The sequence below is a fragment of the Anser brachyrhynchus genome (genome assembly GCF_964034855.1).
Source record: "Anser brachyrhynchus genome assembly, chromosome: 26".
Classification (NCBI taxonomy): Eukaryota; Metazoa; Chordata; class Aves; order Anseriformes; family Anatidae; genus Anser; species Anser brachyrhynchus.
This window is the reverse complement of record NC_137719.1, coordinates 2,416,035-2,439,326: the sequence shown is the minus strand read 5'-3', so window position 1 is coordinate 2,439,326 and position 23,292 is coordinate 2,416,035. Positions and strand designations below refer to the sequence as shown.

Below are 23,292 nucleotides of genomic sequence, written 5' to 3'. Positions count from 1 at the left end.
CCATCCCAATGATTTCCTCTCCCAACCATTTCCCTTGCTGTGGCGGGCTGAGCTCAGCTGGCCAACAGGTGCCCCCCAGCCGCTCTCTCATTCCTCCACCAGACTTTTTCCCCCCATTTCTCATCCCAACACATCCCTGCGCCTAACCCCAGTGGGGATTTTTGGGGAGGGGTGTCTTTTGGAGGGGAAAGGATGGGACCAGTGGCAGCGGCCCCGGGACAGCAGCGTTTGTGCTGCCCCGTAGGTGGGTGCGGGGGGGGCTGGGGGCTGTTTCGCCCTCCTGCTCTACACCCTGGGGTGCTCCCACACGGGCTGGGGATGCGGGTGCTGGGGATGCGGGAGGCAAGGCGGGGATGCGGGTGGCAGGTGGCGGTGCTGGTGCAGGCTGGAGGGGTGCTGGGGGGGCACTGGGGCGAAGCAGGGAGCTGGGGCTGGGACTGGGGCTGGGACCAGGGCTGGGACCGGGACCGGGACCGGGACCGGGACCGGGACCGCGGTGCTGGGGCTGCCCGGGGTAAGGAGCGCAGGGCCTCGGAAGGGTAACGCTGCCCTCTTGCGACCATCCCATGGCGCTGCCTTCCTCCTCCCGGGCTCACCGGCACTTCGACGGGAGGGAAACGCCGTCGTGACCGGCTTCCTTCCCTGTTCTGAGCGTTATTCTATATACAGGAGGGTTGGGGAAGAGCCGGTGCTTACAGCAGCGCGTGTCCCTTCTCCCAGGGACTCACCTCGCTCAGTTTAGGGACACCGAATCTCAGGTGGGCAACGAACGGCTGCATGAAGAGTTTTGCAACTTAATTCAGCTGATAAGGCCCCGTGGTGCGTTACAATGCCCCATGTATGACTTAGGGGTGGGATAAGGCCCCGTGGTGTGTTATTACGATGCCCCATATACGAGTTCGGTGTGGGATGAGGCCCAGTAGTGTGTTATGATGCCCCATATATGAGTTTGGTGTAGGATAAGGCCCCGTGGTGCATTACAATGCCCCGTATGAGATTGCTGTGGGTGGGATCGGAGAGCAATCGCACCCACACCTTATATTACAATCACTCCCAAGCGTGACTTCAAGGACGCAAGCTTGATTGCATTGATTCTGACCTGGAAAACTTCACAGGCCTGTAATAACGGATGAGCAATCACAACAAAAGGTGCTTGAACTTTATGTGGGATGTGAATAACAGGAATTGTAGAGGTGCTGTATTTTCACTGCTCCTATTTCTGCTGCGGTCTGTGGGGTAACGGTCGCTGGGTACCGACAGCTGGGAAACAGGGCAAAAACCCCAGGTCTGGCTCAGGATTTGTCCACCGGACAAGGCGATGAAGCCACACACCCTTAATAAACCCAATTTTTCCTAATCCATGCGGTGACCGCGGAGGCTGTGGCTGCCCCAGCACCGTCACAGGGGGCTCCCAGCCTGGCCCCAGCACCCCCGGGGATGGGGCTCCCGCAGCACCCCCGGGCGGCCTGTCCCGGTGCCTCGCCGCCCTTATGGCGAGGGATTTTTTCCTAATTCCTCCCTAATGACCCCAACTCCTCCCTAATGACCCCCCCTTAACTTAAAGCCATCACCCCTCATCCCATCACTGCGCCGCCTGACCCCGACCCCGCTCCCCAGCCCCGCCAGGCTGCCCCAAGGCCCCCCCAGGAGGGGAAGTGGCTTTTTTTTTGGCTTTTTTTTGGCTTTTTTTCCCCCAAAAGTGCCCGGCGCGGCGCTGCCCAGCTCCTTCCGTCCCTCCCCCCAGCCCCCGGGGCGGCCATGGCGGCGCCATCATGGCGGCCGCCCCCGTCTCCTAGCAACGCCAGCACTTCCTGGAGGAAGGGGCGCGGCCCCCCGCCCCCAGCCGCCATTGGCTGCGGGCAGCCACCTCCTCACGCTCCCATTGGTCGGCCCGCTGAGGGGGGCGGGGTCTCGGCTTTCACGCGGGCGGCGCGGGGTTAGCGCGTGCCCGGAGGGCGGTGACGTAGAGGTGACGTAGGAGGCGCCGGGATCCCCCCGTGCCCCCCTGAGAAGGGGTCGGGGAAAACCCCCCGGGGCGGGGATGGGGGGGGCTGGGCGGGATTGGGGGGGTCCCATGGGGGCTGGGTTTGGGGTGCAGGATTTTGGGGGGGTTCCATGGGATTGGGGCTGTGCAGGACTGGGGGGGTCCCTTGGGGTCAGGGCTGTGCAGGATTGGGGGGGGATCCCCTGGGATCGGGGCTGTGCGGGATTTGGGGGGGGGGGTCCGATGGGGTCGGGGCTGTGCGGGATTTGGGGGGAAGATCCCATGGGATCAGGGCTGTGAAGGGTTTAGGGAGCATTCCATGAGATTGGGGCTGTGCAGGATTGGGGGGAGGGTTCCCATGGGGTCGGGGCTGTGCAAGATTTCAGGGGGGGTCCCGTGGGGTTGGGGCTGTGCGGGATTTGAGGGGGGTTCCCATGGGATCAGGGCTGTGCAGGATTTGGGGTGGGATCCCCTGGGTTTGGGGCTGGTCGCAACTTGGGGGGGGATCCATGGGGTCGGGGCTGTGCAGGATGTGGGGGGGGATCCCCTGGGATTGGGGCTGTGTGGGATTTGGGGGGGTTCCCATGGGATCAGGGCTGTGCAGGATTTGGGGTGGGATCCCATGGGATTGGGGCTGGTCGCAACTTGGGGGGGGGCTCCATGGGGTCGGGGCTGTGCAGGATTTGAGGAGGGTTCCCATGGGATCGGGGTTGTGCAGGTTTGGGGGGGTTCCCGTGGGGTTGGGACTGTTGAGGATTTTTGGGGGGGGGGTTCTGTGGGTTTGGGGCTGTGTAGGATTTCAGGGGGATCCCCTGGGATCGGGGCTGTGAAGGATTGGGGGGGAGGGGTCCTGTGGGATCGGGGCTGTGCAGGATTTCAGGGGGGTTCCCATGGGATCGAGGTTGTGCAGAATTTGGGGGGGGTCACATGTGGGCTGGATTTGGAGTGCAGGATTTTGGGGTGGGTTCCATGGGATCAGGGCTGTGCAGGATTGGGGGGTTCCCATGGGGTTGGGGCTGTGCAGGGTTGGGAAGGGGTCCCGTGGGGTCGGTGTTGTGAAGAACTGGGGGGGGGGTCCCACAGGGTCGGGGCTGTGCAGGATTTGGGGGGGATTCCACGGGACTGGGGCTGTGCAGGATTGAGGGGGTCCCATGGGATTGGGGCTGTGCAGGATTTGAGAGGGGGGTCCCATGGGGTCGGGGCCGTGCAGGTTTGGGGGGGGATCCCATGGGATTGGGGCTGTGAAGGACTGCGGGGAGATCCCATTGGGGTCGGGGCTGTGCAGGATTTGGGGTGGATCCCCTGGGATCGGGGCTAGATAGTGGTGGGGGATCTGCTCCCTGCTGTGCCACAGGACCTCAAATCCCCCTGGATCCAACCCCAGCTGCACCCCGACCCCCTCCTCAGCAGGGATCTGCAGCCCCCCCCGGGATCCACCCCCGGGAGGGATCCACAGCCCGCAGCCTCCTTTTGGGGATCCGCTCCCCACCCTCAGCCCGGGACCCCCCCCTCCCTCTGGCTGGGGGCTCGGTCCCGCTCCCAGCCCCGGTGCCCACCGTCCCCCCACCACCACCCGCAGGTGCCGGATGCCCCCCGGCCGCTTGCCCGCGGCGCTGCCCCGCGCCATGCGCCTTGTCCGCTTCCAGGGCCCCGGGGGGGGCGAGCCCCGGCTGGGGCTGGAGGAGGAGGAGGGAGGGGGCCTGGTGGACCTCAGCGGGGCCGAGCCCTCGCTGCCCCGCTCCATGCGAGCCTTCCTGGAGACCGGCGAGCACGGCCTGGCCGCAGCCCGCAGGTGGGCTATGGGGCCCCGAGGTGGGCTGCAGGGTCCTGAGGAGGGCTATGGGGTCCTGAGGTGGGCTATGGGGTCCTGAGGTGGGCTGCGGGGTCCTGAGGAGGGTTACGGGGTCTTGAAGTGCGTTTTGGGGTCCTGAGGTGGGTTATGGGGTCCCGAGGTGGTTATCGTAGAGTCCTAGAATCACAGAATGGTTTGGGTTGGAAGGGACCTTAAAGATCATGTAGTTCGACCCCCCCTGCCATAGGCAGGGACACCACAAGAGTCCCAAGGTGGGCGTCGGGGTCCTGAGGTGGTTTTGGGGTCCAGAGGTAGGTGCTGAGGTCCTGAGGCAGATTATAAGGTCCCAAGGTGGATTATGAGGTCCAGAGGTGGGTTGCGGGGTCCTGAGGTGGGTGCTGGGGTCCCGAGGTGGGTTATGGAGTCCTAAGGTGGATTACAGGGTCCAGAGGTGGGTGCTGGGGTCCCAAGGTGGGTGACAGTCCAGAGGTGCTGCCAGGGTCTGGAGTTGAGTGCTGGGGTCCTGGGGGCGGGTTACAGGGTCCTGAGGTGGGTTACAGGGTCCCAAGGCAGGTTATGGGGTCCAGAGTTTGGGGTCCCGAGGGTCCCTGGTGCCGTCCCCATGCTCAGCCCCATCCGGAGGCGGGTTACGGGGTCCAGAGTTTGGGGTCCCGAGGGTCCCTGGTGCCGTCCCCGCGCTCAGCCCCGTCCCCGCAGAGCGCTGGCCTCGGGCCAGCACCGCCTGCCGAGGGCGGGGGCGCGGCTGCTGGCCCCCATCGGCGACCCCGAGAAGGTGATCTGCGTGGGGCTCAACTACCGTGACCACTGCCTGGAGCAGGACGTCAAGGTGCCCAAGGAGCCCCTCATCTTCAGCAAGTTCCCCAGCGCCATCGCCGGGCCCTTCGACGACATCGTGCACCCGGCCGAGAGCAGCGTGAGTGCCCCGCGGCCCCCGCCCCGTGCCACCCCCCCACCCTGTCCCAGCTGGGGGGGTGCAGCCCCCCCTGAACCCCGTTTTGTCCCCCAGGAGGTGGACTGGGAGGTGGAGCTGGCCGCCGTCATCGGGAAGACGGGGCGGCACATCCAGGTAATAGCAGCGCCTTGTGCTGCTGGGGGGGGGGGACATGGATGTGGCCCTGCCACCTTGTGCGCCCCCCCCCTCCCAGTACTGGCTGAGTGTGTGTGTCCATCCCCCCCCCAGGAGTCGGCGGCGCTGGAGCACGTCGTGGGCTTCACCGTGGCCAACGATGTCAGCGCCCGGGACTGGCAGATGCGGAGGAACGGGAGGCAGTGGCTGCTGGGGAAAACCTTCGACACCTTCTGTCCCCTGGGGCCGGCCATTGTCACCAAGGACTCGGTGACAGGTGGGGACGGGATGGGGCGGGAGGCGGACCCCCGAGCGTGGGGTCCCCGAGGCGTCCCCCGGGGTGACGCGTCCCCTGCGCAGACGTCCACAACCTGAGCATCCGCTGCAGCGTCAACGGGCAGCTGATGCAGAGCAGCAGCACCAAGCAGCTCGTCTTCAGGCTGCCCCAGCTCGTCGCATGGGTCTCCCGGTACGTGCGGCACCGGGAGGGGGGGGGGACGGCACGGGGAGGGGGGGCCGGCAGCGTCCCGGCTCCCCCCCGTGTGTGGGACCCCGGCCGATGGCTCCCCTGGGCCCCCCAGGTTCGTCACGCTGCGCCCCGGGGACGTGCTGCTCACGGGGACCCCTCCCGGTGTGGGGGTTTTCCGGAAGCCCCCCGTGTTTCTCAAGGTGAGCGCGGGGTGGGGGGGGCTCGAAACGGGGCCGGGAGGATTGGGGTGGCGGAGCAGGGGTTGCCTCCCTGTCGGATTACACGCTGCAGGCTTTACGCCTTCCTCCCCCCGCCCCTTCTCACCGACCCACCCAGCGCCCCAAATTTCCCCCTCCCAGGCTCCCAGCTCGTGCTGGAGGTGGAGACCCCCCCCCGTGGCCCCCTCCCCACGCGCCCCACTCCCCCTTCCCCACGGGGCGCGCACCCCTTCAGCCCAGGAGCCCCCACTTTGCCCCCCGGTGCCCGCAGCGGGCGCGGTGCCGCCAGCGCCTCCTGCCTTGCAGCCAGGCGACGAGGTGCGCTGCGAGATCGAGGAGCTGGGCGCCATCTGCAACAAGGTGGTGTGAGGACCGAGCCCCCCCTTGGCTTCGATCGAGCCCCCCCGGCCCCGGGCCTCGCCGTGCCGCGACGGCGTTCAATAAATGTGCCCGAGGAGGAGGGTGCTGCTCCCCCTGCGCCCGCAGCTGGGTTTATTGCTGTGCCGCGTAGCCGCGGGGGGGCTACGGCTGCACGAACTGCTGGATGAAGGCTCGCAGCTTCCCCCGGCCCTCGGAGGAGCGGAAGGGTCGGGCGAGGTGCAGAAGGGGCCCCGCGGGGCTCGGCGCCTCCTCCAGCACCTGGGGAGGGAGAAGGGGGGGGGGTCACAGCGAGGCTGCTGGGGATGGGGCCGGGGGGCAGGGCCCGGCTGTGCTTACCCCCATCTCCTTGAAGGTCCGCAGCGTGCTCAGCGCCAGGCTCCGGGTGGGGCGCTCTGGAGGGAGAGAAATCCCCGAGGGAGCCCCCCCCCATCCCACCTGCAACCCGGCAGGGGTGGGGGGACCCCCGCCGCCAGGCCCCGACTCACCCAAACCGTCCTTCTCCGCGAGGAACTGCTGCAGCGCGCCCGCACAGGCTGCCTCTGCGGGGGGAGCGGGGTCGGCACCAGGGTTGGGGGGGAAAACCCTGACACCCCCCCCACTGCGGGGCAGCGCAGCCCCCGTGGGCTTCAGCGGGGGCTGGGGCTGCGAGGGTGGGTGCTGCTGATGTGCCTCAGTTTCCCCCAAAGCTGAGCAGGGCTGGGGTGGGGGTAGAAGAAGGGGCCATGGGGGTGTCCTGGGGGAGGGTCCTACCAGGCTGGGGCCAGCTGGGCTGCTCCAGGAAAGCCGCCGCTCGCGCGTAGGTCTCCAGCACGGGGCTCAGGAGGCGGCAGAGGAAGAGGAGGAGGCCAGGCGAGCCTTCGGGGTCTCGGAGCTGGCGGGGGGAGAGCCCGAAGTGGAATGAGTTTGTGGAGCCTCGGCGCCCTGCCATATCCCAGGGGTGTGGGGGGGGGGGGGGGGGAGCCCCCGCGCACCTTGAAGCAGCGCTTGCAGACGTCCTCGCTGTCACTGTCGCTGTCGGTGAAATCCACTTCGGCCCAGGGCTGCCACTTGCCGAAGGGCCGCGGGGCCACGTCGCACAGCCAGCGCTCGTTCTCCGACTGCACAGCGACGCCAGGCACCCCTGAGCTGGCACCGCGCGTCCCTGTCCCCTCACCCCAGCCCGGGGGGGCCCTCCCCAGCCCCGGGGGGGAGCAGGGGACAGGTGCCCCAGTCCCTTGTCCCCGAGCAGGACCGGAGGGCGCGGTGAGGGCTGAGCAGAGCGGGGGCACCCACCTCATCAGCCTCCAGCAGCCCGCACAGGATGAGCTTGTCCAAGACGTCCTGGCTCTGGTGCTCGAGGGGCTGGCAGGGCTGCCGGAGAGGAGAGGGGGCTGGTGAGGAGCCGGCGAGTGCCCAGCCACCGCCACGCGACGGCAGCGGTCCCCGTGCCGCCCGCTCCCACCTGGAGCCCCAGCAGGCTGGGGGGCAGCAGCTGGAGCAGCGCCAGGGTCTTGTGGAGCAGCTCGTCCTGGCTCAGCGTGATGCTGGAGGGGCAGGCGGCCGCCCCCACGAAGGGCAGCATCTCCAGCAGCAGGGCGCGGATGGCGCAGGCTGCCGGCAGAGCGGGGCGAGCGGTGTCACCGCGGCGTCACCGCTCCCCAATTCAGGGACCCCCCCACCCTATGCCCTGCTGCTCACCTCCCACCGCCTCGCCGGCGAAGACGGGCAGCAGGGCTGCGCTGTGCTGGCTCAGCTCCCAGCGCGCCTCCACCGAGACCTCGGGGACCACCAGGACGTCGCCAGGGGGTGCGAGGTGGTAGAGGGCGATGTGGGCTCTGAGCAGGGCCAGGCTGTGCCGCACCAGGGCGCGGAGCTGCCCCGAGAAGCCCACGTCGCGCTGGCGCACCAGCGTCTCCTCCAGGAGCCACGCGAAGTCCGACATGAGCCGGGAGAGCAGGACGCCCTGCAGGGAGAGGAGGCTGAGCTGGGCTGGGGGCTCCGAGGGCAGCCTGGAAGCCCCCCCCCCGAGGGGGCCTCGCCTCACCTGGCGGTGCTTGTGCAGCAGCAGCGCGGACGTGATGCCCACGGCCGTGACGGCGGAGCAGGCGGCGCCGTCTGCGGGGAGCGAGAGGTGCTCGTTCGTCTCCCTTGGCACTCGGTTGTTTGCGCTCTATTTCCAGCACGGGCGCTGCCAGGCAGCAGCAGGAGCAGGGACACGCAGCCCCGAGGGCGTCCTGCTCCCCCCGCAGCCTGCACGGCCAGGCGGGCGGCTCAGGACAGACGGACGGACGCCTCCCGTCCCCCCCAGCAGCCCCCTCACCGCTCAGGGCGTGCAGGCCCAGCTTGGTCACCATCATTTTGTCTTCTGCCTCCGAGCCGGGAGCCGTTCCAGGGGCCGGCCCCTCAGGCTCTGCCCTCTCGCTGTGCGGCTGGCTGCAGATGTAGAAAAGGGGGTGAGAGAGGTGGGAAAGGGGAGGGCTGGGAACAGGCGTGGGGGGGCGGCGAGGCGCTGCCGCGGGCTTACTGCGTGCCGAGGATGGTGGGCAGCAGCAGCTCCTCCGGCGGCTTCCCCGCGCTGCTCTGTCTGCTGAGGGTTTTGGCCACAAACTCCTGGGGAGGAGGCCGGAGCCGGTTACTGCCAGCAGCCCTCAGCACCACCGAGATGAATCCACGCCCTTGGTCCCACCAAGAGCCGCCCCATCGAGCCCCAACTTCCCCTAGGCGTGGGCTCCGCGGCTCTCCGGAGAACGCCGGATCCCCCCAGAATCCCCAAACCTTCCCACGCATCCCCCAGAGGTTTGCAGAGCCCAGAGCACCACGGCAGCACGTCCCCTGGGGCCCGGCCGCATCCCGGCAGCCAGCTCTGCCCCAGAAGCTGGACGCGGTGCCGCGGTACCTGCAGGGAGAAGGGCTGGGCGAAGTCCACGCGGGTGCAGCCGAGGCGTCGGCGCAGGGCTCGGCACGCGGCCCAGAGGCAGGCGCTGAGGCTGAGGGGCCGAGCGCCGTGCTGGGGGAGAAGTGGGGTTCATTAATTCATTAATGGGGCGGCAGAGGGGGGGCGCCCCCACCCCAATTCAGGTGCTGCCCCAGGGCAGGAGTGGGCTCGGGGCCGCTCACCGCTCCGCTGCCCTCGAGGCAGTCGGGGGCCAGGTCGTAGGCGATGCCCACGGGGACCAGGAGGACATCGGGGACGGCGCCGTCCCGCACGGCTCGGTACACCGGGGCCAGCCACTCGTGGGCAGCGGCCGAAAGGCGCCGCGGGGCGCAGGGCTCCTCCAGGAAGATCAGCAGAGGCTGCCGGCTCCTCAGCACCTCCTCGACGTACTGCAGCAGAGGGGGTGAGGCTGGGGGTGCCGGTGGCACCGCAGGGACACGCGGGAGCTGCCACCCCCCACGGCCGGGGGCTTCAACACAGCCCGACAGCCTCACCCATCTGCCAGCACGTGGTGCTGCAGGTCCAAGAAGCCTTCACCGGGCGCTTTGGGTGCTCGGGGGGGTTCTTTCCTCCCAGCACGGGGGGTGAATGTGGGAGCTGGACTTACCGAGGCAAGCACAGCACCTGGGAGCCCTCCGTCCCGCCCGCTCGATGTCTGCTCCATCCCCACAGGCAGGAAAACCCCTCCCAGGCGGCGAAGCAAGGCCCTGTTGGGGAGGAAAATGCTGTGGGTGGCCCCCATGAATGGGACCGTGTTCTCCCTACCACCCTTCTGTCCTCCCTGCCACCCCTCTGCCCTCCCCACAGGCAATCTCATTCACCCTGTGCAGGGAAGCAGCCACGTGCCGGGCTGGAAAAGGACTCCCCGTGCCTTACCGGAGGCGAGGGCTGCAGTTCAAGCTGCCCACCGTCACCCTGGGCACCCCCAGGCCGTGGGAGAAGAAGAGGAAGGAGAGGAGCAGCCCGTCCAGCCGGGATTTGTGCGTGGAGAGGAAAACCAGCGGCACGTCGGGCTGCGGGGACGGAGGAGGCGATGAGGACCGGGTGCTGAGGGGGAGATGTGCCGCCGCGGCGTGCCGGGAGCAGGCGGCCGTGCTCCTCACCGTCGTGGCGGCCCTCAGCACCATCTCCAGCTGCCCTCGGTGGAGCTGCACGCTGAGGAAGAGGCGGCTCAGGAGCCGGAGCAGGACCCAGCTGCACAACCTGCGGGACGGGGCGGCACAGCAAGGCAGTGAGCACCCCTCCGGGGGCCGTGGCTGCACCCAAAGCCCCCGGAGAGCTCGGCCAGGCTACGAGACGGCACCCAGGCATCATCCAGGGCCGATTGCCTCAGCTCCCTCACCCTCCTCCCAGGCACAGTCCTGACCCTCCCCTGCCTCAGTTTCCCCAGCCAGGCACAAACGGGGCTGTGCGAGACGGTTCGCTTCACCGCATCGACTCCCGATCTCACTGCTCAGCTCCCATGAAGCAAATAAACAGCTTTATTATAAATTAAGTTAAAACACTAAAGGCTGGATGTGACAAGACCACCCCCCTCTCCCCCCGGTAACAAAAGCTCAAGTCAATTACCCCTCCATCTCCCCGTCCTCCCGCACGCTGCTTACGGGAAGGATCTGAACGCTTTTATCCCCTGGGTAATTTCTTCCCTTTAAATACTTCAGACTGCTCAGAAGGTTCTTTTATTACAGCTCAATCAGACGAGCAATTAGGGTACAATGCAACCTTTAATTGCCAATTTCTCAATGACAGGAGGTAAAAAGGAAAAAAAAAAAAGGGGGGGGGGGGAGAAAAAGGAGGAATTTTCTTTTGCTTTGCTTTGATTTCCATCCCCCTGGTGTGGCTCCCCCCCACCACCACCACTCCAGCACTGTGTTCCAGCTCTGCGGAGGGGAAAATGTCCCTAGGAGGCCGTGCGAGACCCCCAAGGAGCAAACTCCCCCCCGGCAAGGGGCTCCATGCCCCAACTGAAGAGCAGGAGGGAGCTGGAGTGGAGCAGCGGGACTGGGAATGCCCCAGCCGGGGCCTGGGAGCTGCTGCGCGGCCCTGCACCCACCTGAGCACGGGGAGGGAGAGCGGGGCCTGGATCCCAGCCAGGATCTCCAGGGCTTTCTCCTTCCACCGCCGGCGGGATCCGCTGTCCCCCTCCGAGCCACGGGCCTGGCCGGCAGCGACGTCCCGTACCCTGCAGGGGAGGGGAGGGGAGGGAGACGAGGTGGGAAGCGCGGGTTAACGCGGTTTTTTTTTCAGCCAAAGCCGCTCTGAGTTACAGTAATCACAATGTACCGGCTGCCAGCCTCGTGCTGGATAATTAGCGGTGACAAGGGGCGAGGTGACAGGTGCCTGACGAGGCCGCGTCACCCGGCGCCGCAGAGCAGCAGCAGCCAGAGACCAAACACGGAGCAGCCTCTGCGTGAGGACGCGCCTCTGCAGGGCCCGGGTCCCGCTGGGGAGGTGACACCGAAGCCCCCGGCTGTCCCCACTGACCTGCGGCTGCAGCAGACTCTCTCCGGGAGGTCCCTGGGGGTGTCGGCGGGCACCTTCCAGTCCCAGACAGCCAGGAAGCAGCAGAGGCGTCGAACCAGCCAGCCCCGGTACCTGGGCACGGAGACAGAGCGGCGTGCCGGCGGTGAGAGCAGCCGGGGCTGCGGGACAGAGCACCCCCCTGCTTTTTTAGGGTGCTGTTACCGCGTCAGCCTCCCTCGAACTTGCTCTATGCACATTTAAGACTTTTCTCCCTGTTTTACAGCTGGGGAAATGGAGGCACCAGCACTCTGCTCGGTGCAGAGCGCTGCTCCAGGCCGCCCCACTCCTCACCGGATTGCTGCCTGCTTTCCTGGCACGTAGAAGGAAATCTGGCATTGCTGGAGAAGAGCTGGGGGCTTCCAGGCTGCGAGGAAAGCTCTCCAGGCACCCTCCAGCCCTCCCTGCCTCAACAAGCCACCTCTCCATCTGCTGACATGTCCCCGAAGCTGCTCTCACAGCAGCTCTGCCAGCACCAGCACTGCTGCACACGTCCCAAGCCAGGGACTTTCCCAAATCCACCCCAAATCTGAGCTGGGCAGCACCACTGGGTCAGAGAGGGGTGTAAATGACGTTCCAGACGTTGCAGAGCGCGGGGGACCCAGCGTGCGACGAGGCTGTGGGTGCCCAGGCAGGGACAGAGGCTCTCCACACCTCCAAGCTGCCTGCTTCTGATCTCGGCCTCCCATCTCCAGCCTCGTTTTTAGCATCCCGCAAGTCCTGAGGCGCTCCGAGCGGAGATGAATTATTCAAAGAGTTTGAAAGCTGGGAGCTGGGATATTTCAAGCAGAAGGGAGCATAATGACCCGATTTGGAAAAATACAGCGCGGAATTGCTGAGCCGCCAGGGACCGCTCGGAAAGGGAGAGGAACCGGAGGAGTCCGGCACCTCCGAAAACTCGGGCTAAATTCAACGACAGGCGTTTGGCAAGCGAGCGGCTCCTGGGCGGCCACGTCAGCTCCTCAGCTGGAGCAGAGGCTGGTTCACACCAGCTGAGATCCCCACGGGGCCGCGGGGAGGAGGAAGCGCATGGGGGCTGGCGAGGCCATCTCGCGTCTCCCAGGGGTGGGAGCGAGCTGGCCCCGCGTGCGTGAGCTTCTCCTTGTGCCGGAGCCAGAGGGGAGAACGAAAACACCCTCTGCCCCCTCTCAGGCTCTTCCCAACAGCTTCAAGAGATCAAGTTTTGATTTAAGGAGTCCCAAGCCCTTGACACTGTGGCTGACCGCTCTTCCAGGCCACGAGGGTGACAGTAAGCAGAGGAACGGACCAAGCCCTTTCCTCTCTGCTGTTATTATCGCTCTGCGCTTGGAGATGTGGCTTCCATTCAAAAAATAATTAACGTGACTACTTTCTGGACTAATTAGTGAGCGAGGATGACAGAGAGGCGTCCCTGCACTCCAGTGCAGCAGGGGAAGTCAGTTCCCCAGGGATTCAGACAAGAACAAAACCCAGAAAAAGGGATTTGCCCAGCGTCCCTGGCACGGGGCTCTGCTCCGAGCGCCCACGCAACAACCGGTACCGACGGCCCCGTCCTCACCTGGTGTCTTCCTCCGTCACCTGGGCGGCGCTGCAGAAGCCGAGGGAGGAGAGCTGCGCGTGGTAGAAGCCATCCTGGGAGCAGGGCAAGGGAAATGGCTGGAGGTTAGCCCAGACCAGCTGGGAAAGGCAAACCCACCGCCACTGCACCCCCAGCCCCTCGGCCGAGCCCCCGCAGCGGGCTTACCCAGCTCCTCGGCGTGCAGGTCTGGCAGCAGCGCCCCGTGAGCGGCCGGTATTTGCCCAGAAAAGGGATGAAAATTTCCAGTTTCTGCCCTGAATCACAGACCCAGGTTTTCATCTGAAGAGGGAAAGAAAGACAGGGAGAGGGAGGGATGGCACAGAACCTCCTCGCCCTGGAAATATGAAGTGCAGGCAAACGCGCCCCCAAATGCACCGGGGCAAGGAGAAATAAAGCTGCCACGTGCTGGTGCAAACCTCCCGTGGCCAAGCCCCAGGTTCATCCTGCAGCTGCCTTCCTCCCCGAGCAGCCCCCTACAGTTAGCTTTTAAATCACAGAATCACAGAATCACAGAATCATCTAGGCTGGAAGAGACCCCCAAGATCATCTAGTCCAACCTCAGCCCTAACACTAAAGGGGGCTTGTAAAAAAGATGGAGAGCAACTTTCTGCTCGGCCAGATAATGACAAGACAAGGGGAAATGGTTTTAAACTAAGAGATGGGAGATTTCGATTAGAGGTTAGGAGGAAATCCTTCACTCAGAGGGTGGTGAGGCACTGGCACAGGCTGCCCAGAGAGGTTGTGGATGCCCCATCCCTGGAGGTGTTCGAGACCAGGTTGGATGAGGTCCTGAGCAACCTGATCTGGTGGGTGACATCCCTGCCCGTGTCAGGGGGTTGGAACTGGATGATCTTTGAGGTCCCCTCCAACCCGAGCCGTTCTATGATTCCAGGATACATTTGTGTGCCACTGTCACCGGAGGAGCGTGGGGACCTGGAAATGGTGAGACCAGCACCCTGGGGTGATCACCGTGCTCCAGCAGGAACAAACCCTCGGAGAAGCGTCCGGCACGGCCCGGGGAGGTCAGCTGGGGAGAAAAGGGCAGGAGAGAATCAGTGAGAGTCGGGGTGTGCAGGAAGGCTGTGGAGGCCCCTTGCCCCCACGACAGCAACCAAGAGACCTCTCCCCCCACAACCAGGGTGGAGGTGATGGCAGCATGGGACCCACGGAGTGCTGGGAGGAGGTGCTGAGCCCCTCTCCCCACTTCAGGCATTCGAAGGGAAGGGACCGGCTCCTTGGTGGGGAAATGAGTTGTTCTACTGCAGAAAGAGAGAAAGGGAGGGAAAAAAACAGCAATCAACGCTCCAAAAGCCCTCGGGAAAAGAATTTGTTCTTTGTAATACAGCTCCGGCACGGCTACAATTGACTTTTCCCTCCCACACCTTCCTCCCCGCAAGCGAGGAGTTGCCAATCTGTACCCAACAACCCCATGGCATCACCACGACACAGAGATCCCCAGGACAGCGAGGACGGGCGAGAGTCGTGCAGGCAGGGTGGGATGTAACGCTGTCCTTCTGCAAATCTCCCCTCCCCAGACACCTGAGAGACACTCGGGCTGAAACCCTCGGTGCTTTGCAGCCCGGGCTCCACGCTGCTCTTCAGGGAGATGTTTACACCCCAAAATGAAGGAATAATCCTTGATTTTCAATCCCAGATTTTCAAACCCAAGCAAGGAGCTGCTGCATGACACCAGCCAACAGCAAACGCACCCACTGCTGATCAGCAGGGACACTTCTCCCTCTAAAAAAACAAATGCAGAAAAGTAAACCGTGCTAATGTGGCTCACGGATGCGAGGAGGAGCAGGGTGACAACCACAGTGGGGACATCCCAGGGTCACTCGCGTGCCCACACGCGAGACCCCTCCGGCAGAGCCGGTGCAGCCCGCGGAGGCTGCAAACACTTCTACCCCCGCTTCACTTCGGAGCAGAGATTTTAAAGTCATTTTATTCCAAGAAACAGCACTCAGCGAGGCTTCTCCTGGCAGCGATGGGAGCGCGAGCGCTTGCTCACGCAGAAAAACAACCTGTTTTTCAAATCTAGCAGGGGAAAAGAAGGAAACAGGGGCCTGGCATCAGCCTGCCCCGGGCCTCCCGGGCACCTGGGGGGAACCCACAGGGGACCCGAGCAGGGTACACCATGCCTGGGTACACCGGGGCGCTCGTGGCACGAGGGAACAGGGCCAGCACGCGCTGGCACTCACCGCGTCCCCGCCACGGGGACAGCCTGTCCTTGTCCCTGGGGAGCCTCACCTGCCTTCGGGCTGCGACGGCGTGGGGGGGACGCTCGGTCTCGGTGCGGGAGGGGGACGCTGCCCCGTGTCCTGTGCCACACAGCTGGGGAAGAGAAGACAGAAAGTGGGCAGAAAGAGTCGGTTTGGGGTCTGGTCCTGCAGAGGGGGGCTGCTGGCACAGGGCATCCCCACGGACCCCACAGCGCTGGGGAGGGGCAGGGGGAACGGACCCTGCATGGGCCCCACAAAGCTCTCGGTGGGGTTTGGGAACCCACCCCCACAGACCCCACGGGCACCATAGAGCCTTGCTCGTGGGGAACACACCCCACATGGACCCCTTACACCCTACATGGACTCCTTTCACCCCACATGGGCCCACTGCACCCCACGTGGACCCCTTACACCCCACATGGGCACCACACTCCCCACATGGGCTACACACACCCCACATGGGCCCCACACAGCCCACATGGACTCCTTACACCCTATATGGGCCCATTCCACTCCACACGGACTGCTTACACCCCACATGAGCCCCACACAGGCCCCACAGAGCCCCGGGGCCCTTGGGAGCCCATGCTGCACGACCCCGCCGGGCCCTGGGGAGGGCACAGGCCCCACACAGCCCCTGTAGTCGTGGTCTGGGGGAACCCACCCCACACAGACCCCAGCCCCCCCAGGGCCATGGTTTGGGGTACGCCCCCCCCCAAGGCCCCATAGAGGCCCCACAGGCCCCGGCCCTGCTCACCACCGCCCGGCCCGGCCCTGCCCGGCCGCCCCGCTCCGCCCCCGGATGGGCACGGCCCGGCACGGCCCCTCCTGGGCCTCGGACCCCGGGGTGGTGGCCACGGGCCTGTGTCCCCCCCCCAGACCCCCCCAAATCCCGGTCCCCGCCCCCCCTTGTCCCCCCTGTCCCCTCTTTGTCCCCCCCCCCGTCCCCGACCTCCGCAAGGCTGGGAGCCCGCGGGGGCTGCGGCGGGCAGGCCTTGAGTGAGGGTGGTGAGGGAATAAGGGGGGGGGGAAAGAAAAATTTAAGGGAAAATAACAAGTAAGGAAAAATAAAAAGGCATTTATATAGAGGGGGGGCAGCTCCAGAGCCTGGGCTGGGGCTCGGGGCAGGGGGGCTACGTCCTGCCCACCCCAGACCCAGCTCTTTCGGGGTCCTCCAGCTGGCTCTGTGTTCTTCCAGGCTTTTTCCCTCTTTTTTCTTTTCTCGTTCGTCACTTTTTTTGTGTGTGGGGGGGAGCTTTTTCTCATTTTTTGGCTCTTCCTCAGTTTTTCGATCTTTCTCTCACTTTTTTCTACTTTTTTCTCACTTCCCACCAGACCCCAATAGCAGCGGAGCATCGCCCGGCGACCCCGGCAAATCTCACCCCGCGAGGAAGCTTTCACGCAGCCCAGCCCATAGTTTTTAAAAATTTTCAAGCATTTTCTCCGCAAAGTGCCTGCTGCGGCTTTTCACCCCCCGGCGCGCCGCCGCCAGCCGCGCGGTGGTGGCCATGGTTACCGTATCTCCCCTTCCCTGCCTCGCGCCGTGCTGCCATTAAACCCAAGTACAAATAAAGCGCTTTCACAAGCCCCGGCGGCCCCGAAGCCGCTCCCAGATCCTTATTTTTAAATATTTGAATGGAAAGAAGCATTTTTCCCCCATGAAGAAACAGATTGCCCCCGCCGCGTTCGCGCCTGACCTCCCTCCGCAGGCGAAAGTGGCCAAATGTTGTCACCACCCCGAGAAATAAAGCAAAGAGCACGGGACGGAGGGAGCGCGCCGCAGGGCTGCGATCGAGCTCGTTTCCATCCCCGGCGAGCCCCGGAGCTGCAGGCTGAGACCTGGCAGGAGCTCGTCACACCTCAGCATCGCCCGCACTGCTCCCGTACCAGCGCTTTCCCAGTCTGAGGCAGACTGGTACCAGTTCTAGCCAGCCACTGGGCCTGAGCATCCTCCCTGGCAACAACCTCTGCACCCGAGGGAGGAGGCTGGGCGCAGCAATTAACGTTTCTGCTCAATTAACCTCTCCCTGCGCTTCCCCATCGCTGGCGGGGCCGCGAGTTGGCTCAGCAGCAAGTGTGGGGTCAGCCCAGCCTGAGCAAGCCCCCGAGCCCCCGGCGCCTCCCCCGGGGAGCACCGCATTCCAGAGGCATGTGGACTGACGCCACACGCTTTGGGGTCTAACCAGGGCTTTTTTTACAAGTGTTTTTTTTTTTAAGCTTTAATCCTTGGGATTTAAAAATACATATATATGAATTTACATGGCCTCTTTTTTGCAGCAAACCTGGTTACGCTGAGTAGGGGGGATTTTAGTGAGTCACCATGACAACCCGGGTGCTGTTTTGGGGAAATTACCGGGGAGAGAAGGGCTGTGAGAGCCTGGGGAGTGGGGGGGGAAGGGGTAAAGGGGGCTGGAGGCAGCACTGGGGCTGGGGCAGGCATCAGCTCCCAGTGGGGCCATGCCCAGCTCCATGGTATCAAGCCCAGTGTTATAGGACCATGCCCAGCCCCATGGGATCAAGCTCAGTGTTATAGGACCATGCCCAGCCCCGTAGGACCATGCTCAGCCTCATAAGACCATGCTCAGGGTCATAGGACCATGTCCAGCTCTATAGGACCAAACCCAGCCCCATAGGACCATGCCCAACCCCCTAGGACCATGCCCATTTCCATGGGACCATGCTGAACCCCATAGTACCATGCCCAGCCCTGTAGAACTATGCCCAAACCCATACAGCCATGGCCAGCCCCATAGGACCGTGCTCAGCCCTACAGAACCATACCTAGCACCATACAACAATACCCAGCCCCATAGGACCATACCCAGCCCCACAGCTCACCTCGATGTGGGGTGCAAGGCGGTGGCAGATGGGGGTTGGGAGGGCACGGGGCTAGGGCTCGCCAGGGGCCAGGGTCTCGGCGTGCGCAGCGGTCCCGGTCGCACGCCCTCTCCCGCGCCGCTGTCACCCCAGCACTGTCCCAGCGCGCCGGGTCGGGCCAACGGCCGCCGGCCTCTGCTGGCTTGGTTGGGGAGGGAGGGGGGAAGTGTCCGGGCTGGGAAAGGGCTTCCAAAAAAAGCTCAACCCGGTTTCGGGGTGGCCGGAGGCGATGTCCCTGATGGGATGGGGAGGTGGCGGGGGGCCAGCACCGCTCCGCCACTGCAGGGGCGAGCTGTCCCCAGCCCTGTCCCCCGGGGCTGGGCTCGGCATGTGCGGCCCCACGTCCTCCGCTTCTCCCCGGGCTGGTGGCGGGGGAGCACGGGGTGGGATGGGGGCACGGATGGGGTGAGGAGCCTGGGAATATGTGGGTCAGGAGGCAGCGGTGTGGGGCACGGGACCCTGGTATAAGGCAGGATTTGGGGGGGATCCTGCAGCACTGGGGGCACCAAGCAGTGATGGGGGTTCCCATGCAGTGGTGGGGATCCCCATGCACCACTGCGGGGCACCGTGCACCATCGTGAGTCATGACACAATGGTGTGGGTCGCGATATACTGGTGTGGGTCACCACCGTACACTGGTGTGGGTCACCGTGTGCCGTCGTGAGTCACGGCACAGCAGTGTGAGTCACGATACTCTGCTGTGGGTCACAGCGTGCCACCAGGAGTCACGATACACCAGTGGGGTCATGACATGCTGGTGGGGGCTGCAATACAGTGGTGGGGGTGATGCTACACCACCGTGGGTCATCGTACACCGGTGTGGGTCATGATACACCACCGTGAGTCGCGATACACCGGTGTGGGTTGCAATGCACCATCGGGAAGCACAATACAATGGTGTGGGTCACGATACACCAGTATGGGGTGTGGGGCGCTGCTGTGGGGTGCGACACACCATCCCGAGCCACAATGCACCAGCGTGGGTCACAGCACACCACCACACAGCACTGTGGGTCCCGATACAGCCGCGTGGGTCACGACAAAGCAGTGTGGGTCACACCGACATGGGTCACATCGCACCACCGTGACCCCCACCCCACAGGCACAGCTCACGAAACCCCCTCCAGGAGACCCCCTGTCCCAAGGCTGGGCAGCACAGCCCTATATCAGACACCCGAGAATCCCACCCCCCCGGTCATTTCACGTGGCACCGTTGCAAACGGCCAGCACGGGGCTTTGTCCCCGTCCCCCGGCGCTGCCTCCCACCCCTGTCCGGTTCAACATCCTCGGGGTCGGGCCCTGCGGGAGGCAGCTGCAGGGATTTATTCTTTGGGGCGGGGGGGGTTGGGGGGTGTTTTTCTAATTATTATTTATTTTCCCCGTGCGCTGCCATAAATAACCGACCGCGTCCAAACATTTTGTTCCCGCTCGCGCTGCAAACATTCCTCCTGGGCGGCCGACCCGTGGCCACGGGAGGAACTCAGCTCCGAGCGCTGCCCTTGCACCACGGGGGGGGTCCCAGGGCCCCCCGGCCCAGCAGGGGCATGGGGCGAGGTGGCTGCTCCAGCTGGGCTGTGCCCCCGTGTCCCCTCTGCGGCGTCGAGAAGGAAATGATTTTTTTTTCTTATTACAAAATATCTTTTATTGTTAAAAGGCAGCGGCCCCCGGGACTGGGGGGGGCTCGGCTGGGACACCCAAAAAACAGGGAGAAAAGCTGATTTCCTGGGGGCACCGTGTGTAGGGTGGGGAGAAAAATCCCTGAACCCCCTCACTGCCGTTCCCGGGCTGGGGTCTGCCTGCTGAGCACCCCAGCACGGCTGGGGACATGCCACCAGGCTTGGGGACAGGGGATGTGTGGCATGGCGGCACGTGCCCCCAGCCCCGCGGGGCTGGGTTTCCCGCGGCAAATTTGGCAGCGAGACGAGGCAGCGGGCGGGCAGGCGCTGCCAGCCGAGAGCCTGCCGCCTGGGGAGGAAAACCGGGGGGGGGAAAGGGAGAAACGAGGAGGAAAAAGGGAAAACGAGGGGGAAAAGGGGAAAATGAGGAGCCCCAGTGCGAGCAGGGTGCCCCAAGGGGACGGCCACCGGGACCGGCAGAGACAGCGAAGGCGAGAGGGGTGGAAGGAAGAGCAAAGCTCCCCGAAAACCGCGGCACGAACCCGTCGTAGCGTCGGGGGGCTGGGGAGGCAAGGCGCAGTGCCTCCGGGGGGGGGGGGTGAGCCCCTCACCACGCCGTCCGGGCGCCGCGGCGGCAGAGGATGCGGCGGAAAGCCTTGCGGAAGTCCTGGTTGAAGACGGTGTAGATGACGGGGTTGAGGGAGCTGTTGCAGTAGCCGATCCAGAAGAAGAACTGGAAGACGCCCTCGGGCACCTTGCAGCGCCGGGGGCAGACGGCGCCCAGGCTGTAGAGGAAGAAGAAGGGGAACCAGCAGAGGACGAAGACGCCGATGACGACGGCCAGCACGAAGGTGAAGCGCTTCTCCCGGTTCGCCTGTGCCTTCCTCCGCCAGGGGCCGGGGCTCAGCGTGGGCGCCAGCACCACCCGCCCTGTCCCTGTGGCCAAAGTGTCCCTGGGGCGCCCCGTGGGCCGTGGGGACCCCTCGGACCCCCGGCCGGTCCCCGCTGTCGCCACCGCTGCCGCCGACGGCTCCTCGGGGCTGAGCAGCGAGGTCCTGTCCGCCGGCAGGGGATGGGGTCCCCGGGTGTCCCCATCGGCGGTGGGGGGCGCGTTTGGGGGCGCCGAACTCAGGGGGCTGGGGGCGGCGGGGGGGCTCTGGCCGCGGCGGTGGCGGCGCTTGGCGATCAGGTAGATGCGCAGGTAGACGAGGATCATGATGAGGCAGGGGGCGAAGAAGGAGCCGATGCTGGAGGAGAGGATGTACCAGGCCTCCTCGTTGAGCTTGCACTGCGGCCGCCCGCCCGGCGCCGCCTTCTTCTCGCCCTTGTAGACCAGGGGCGGCAGGGAGATGACGGCGGCGATGGTCCAGACGATGAGGATGCTGCACTTGATGCGGCGCGGCGTCCGCTTGGCGTTGTACTCGATGGCGCGGCTGACGGACCAGTAGCGGTCCAGGCTGATGGCGCAGAGGTGCACGATGGACGAGGTGCAGAAGAGCACGTCCAAGGCCAGGTAGATCTCGCACCACGTCTTCTGGAAGTACCAGTAGCCCAGCAGCTCGTTGGCCAGCGAGAAGGGGATGATGAGCGTGGCCACCAGGATGTCGGCGGCCGCCAGCGAGACCAAGAAGAGGTTTTGGGGCGCCCGCAGCGAGCGGCTCGTCAGCACGGCCATGATCACCAGCACGTTGCCCGTGATGGTGAAGAGCACCAGGAAGGTGATGGCGGCCGCGATGGCGGCGGTGGCCTGCACCGAGTACCCCCCCTCGGGGCTCTCCATGGCGGGGGACGGGGGCACGGAGCCGGGATCCGGCCACCGGCGCTCAGCGGCCCCCCGGGACGCGGGGGACGGGGCGGGAGGATGAGGATGGGGTGGGTTGGGGGCCGGGGGTCCCGCTCGCCATCCTGCTGCTGCTGCTGGGCTGCCCGCACCCTGCCTGCCCCCTGACCGCCCCCTGCCCGTCCCCGGTCCCGGTCCCGGTCCCCGCCTGCCGGTGCCGGTGCCGGTGCCACCGGGCTCTGCGCCGCCGGGCGCCGCCTCCGTGGGGTTTTGATCGGGCGCGGGAGGGCTCTGAGCCGCCCCCGCCCCCGGGGCGGACCCGGGCGGCACCGGGGACACGCGGAGGAGCCGGGGGATGCGCCGGGCTCAAACCCGCCCCCCCCGGATCGTGCCACCCCCCCCCGGGATGGTGCCCCCCCCCCCTCCGGTGCTTGCATCCCCCCTAATACTTGCGTCTCCTCTGGACCCTCGTCCCTCCCCAGTACCCGCGCCCCTGCCTCACTGCCAGCCCCCCCAGCACCTGAGCCCCCCCAGCACCCCTGTCACCCCCCCAGCACCCCTGTCACCCCCCCAGCACTGTCACCCTCGGACAGGAACCGCATCGTGCACCAGCACCCACGTCCCCTCCCAGGCACCCTTCTCCCATCCCTTCCTTTTGGGATCCCCCCCGACCCCTCCTCGCTGCCCCTGTGCCCCCCAGGGCTGGATGAACCCCCCGATCGCGGCCACCCCGCAGCCGCCCCCCAATTTGGGGCACTTTGGCCCTAAACCTGCTTTCCCCCCGATCTCCCCGCTGTCTCCGACCCTAAGGGGTTTGGATGGGGCACCCAAGCAGCTCCAAAAACCGATGGCAGAAATTCCTGGAATCGCCCCTTTTTGCCATGATTTCGATGCACTCAGGACCCGACCTTGCCCAGGTTTCGAGGCACCGATGCCAAAAACAGACACACAAAGAACCCCGCTTGCTTAGCGGCCCTACTAAAACCCATAAGAGAAATCTCCGACTGGGATGACGAGCAGCGGAGCGGTGGTGCCCAGCTCCATGCCCCGCTCTTCCCGCCCCATTTCTTCTTTATGAGAAAAAAAAAAAAAAGGCTGCCTGGGCTCTGGCACTTGTGCTGGGGGTGTGTGTGCAGGTTTGCCCGTTTTCTTTTTGTCCCCAAGCGCTGTTTCAGACGGGGCAATCAATGAGGCAGCCGCCGGGCGCCGTAAGGCACCTTTGTCTCTCCAGCTCCCGGATCTCACTTGTTAAAAGACACTTTTATCTCCAGCTCCGCGCTTTTGGGGCTTTTTTCCCTCTTTTTTTTCCAGGGCTGAAGATGCTTTTGGAGCACTTCTAAGCACCGGGCATGCTGCAGTCGTTGCTGCTCCAAGTTTGCCTCCATGCCCCATCCAATGGCAGTGTCCCCATGCTGGGGACCCGTCCTCGTCCCCCTGGTGGGGACACCGACCTGACCCCGTTTTCCTCCTCACCCCCCAGGGACGCTGCAGGGGCTTTCCCCCAGCACAGCCCCATCCTTCACCCACAGTCATCACCGAAATTTGGGTTTTATTGAGGGAGAAACTGAGGCACGACGGGGCAGAGCCTCAGACCCACTCTCCAACCCGAAGCTCGATGCGGCTCCGGCACCTGCAGGCAAAAACCCTTTTTTCCTCTTAAATGAGGTTTTCCTGAAACAAAGAGGTGGGCACAGAGAAGTCACCTGTCTGCAGCCGGGGGCTGGACGGGGCTCCCAGCACCGCCTCGCTGCGGGGCAGAATCAGGCCCTGGTTCCTCTCCTGGCCCCGTCCCGCTCCTCGCGACCACCTCGCCCCCAGCCCAGCCACGGAAACCACCAAGCCCACGTCAGGAAGCTTCTGAACGCTGAGAAAAG

General features: G+C 65.1%; 3 protein-coding genes across 5 annotated transcripts; 1 reads left to right on the top strand and 2 right to left on the bottom strand.

The window, feature by feature from the left end:
* Positions 1 to 1,811: 1,811 nt before the first annotated feature.
* LOC308182896 (oxaloacetate tautomerase FAHD2B, mitochondrial-like) lies at positions 1,812 to 6,025 on the top strand. 2 transcript variants are annotated; one of them, XM_080568217.1, is made up of 8 exons: positions 1,812 to 1,969; positions 3,564 to 3,776; positions 4,494 to 4,710; positions 4,804 to 4,863; positions 4,978 to 5,140; positions 5,224 to 5,332; positions 5,445 to 5,532; positions 5,857 to 6,025. In XM_080568217.1, exons 2-8 carry the CDS (start codon positions 3,571 to 3,573, stop codon positions 5,917 to 5,919), a joined length of 906 nt encoding a protein of 301 aa, XP_080424343.1. In that variant the 5' UTR covers positions 1,812 to 1,969; positions 3,564 to 3,570; the 3' UTR covers positions 5,920 to 6,025. The 2 variants fall into 2 exon arrangements, with proteins under 2 accessions (XP_080424343.1, XP_080424342.1); XM_080568216.1 differs by having other exon boundaries at positions 1,941 to 2,015.
* On the bottom strand, positions 6,014 to 17,324 carry GPAT2 (glycerol-3-phosphate acyltransferase 2, mitochondrial). 2 transcript variants are annotated; one of them, XM_080568200.1, is made up of 21 exons: positions 17,005 to 17,323; positions 15,174 to 15,257; positions 13,089 to 13,202; positions 12,903 to 12,976; positions 11,330 to 11,440; positions 10,899 to 11,027; positions 9,722 to 10,048; positions 9,453 to 9,552; positions 9,028 to 9,234; positions 8,807 to 8,917; positions 8,435 to 8,520; positions 8,231 to 8,343; positions 7,955 to 8,025; positions 7,609 to 7,873; positions 7,373 to 7,521; positions 7,204 to 7,281; positions 6,903 to 7,028; positions 6,682 to 6,802; positions 6,417 to 6,470; positions 6,268 to 6,323; positions 6,014 to 6,189 (listed from the first exon to the last, which is right to left on the bottom strand). In XM_080568200.1, exons 1-21 carry the CDS (start codon positions 17,092 to 17,094, stop codon positions 6,073 to 6,075), a joined length of 2,583 nt encoding a protein of 860 aa, XP_080424326.1. In that variant the 5' UTR covers positions 17,095 to 17,323; the 3' UTR covers positions 6,014 to 6,072. The 2 variants fall into 2 exon arrangements, with proteins under 2 accessions (XP_080424326.1, XP_080424325.1); XM_080568199.1 differs by having other exon boundaries at positions 6,268 to 6,470; positions 17,005 to 17,324.
* A 2,042-nt stretch (positions 17,325 to 19,366) lies between these two features.
* On the bottom strand, positions 19,367 to 21,846 carry ADRA2B (adrenoceptor alpha 2B). Its single transcript, XM_080568215.1, has one exon. It carries the CDS (start codon positions 21,416 to 21,418, stop codon positions 20,246 to 20,248), a length of 1,173 nt encoding a protein of 390 aa, XP_080424341.1. The 5' UTR covers positions 21,419 to 21,846; the 3' UTR covers positions 19,367 to 20,245.
* Between the last annotated feature and the right edge of the window lie 1,446 nt (positions 21,847 to 23,292).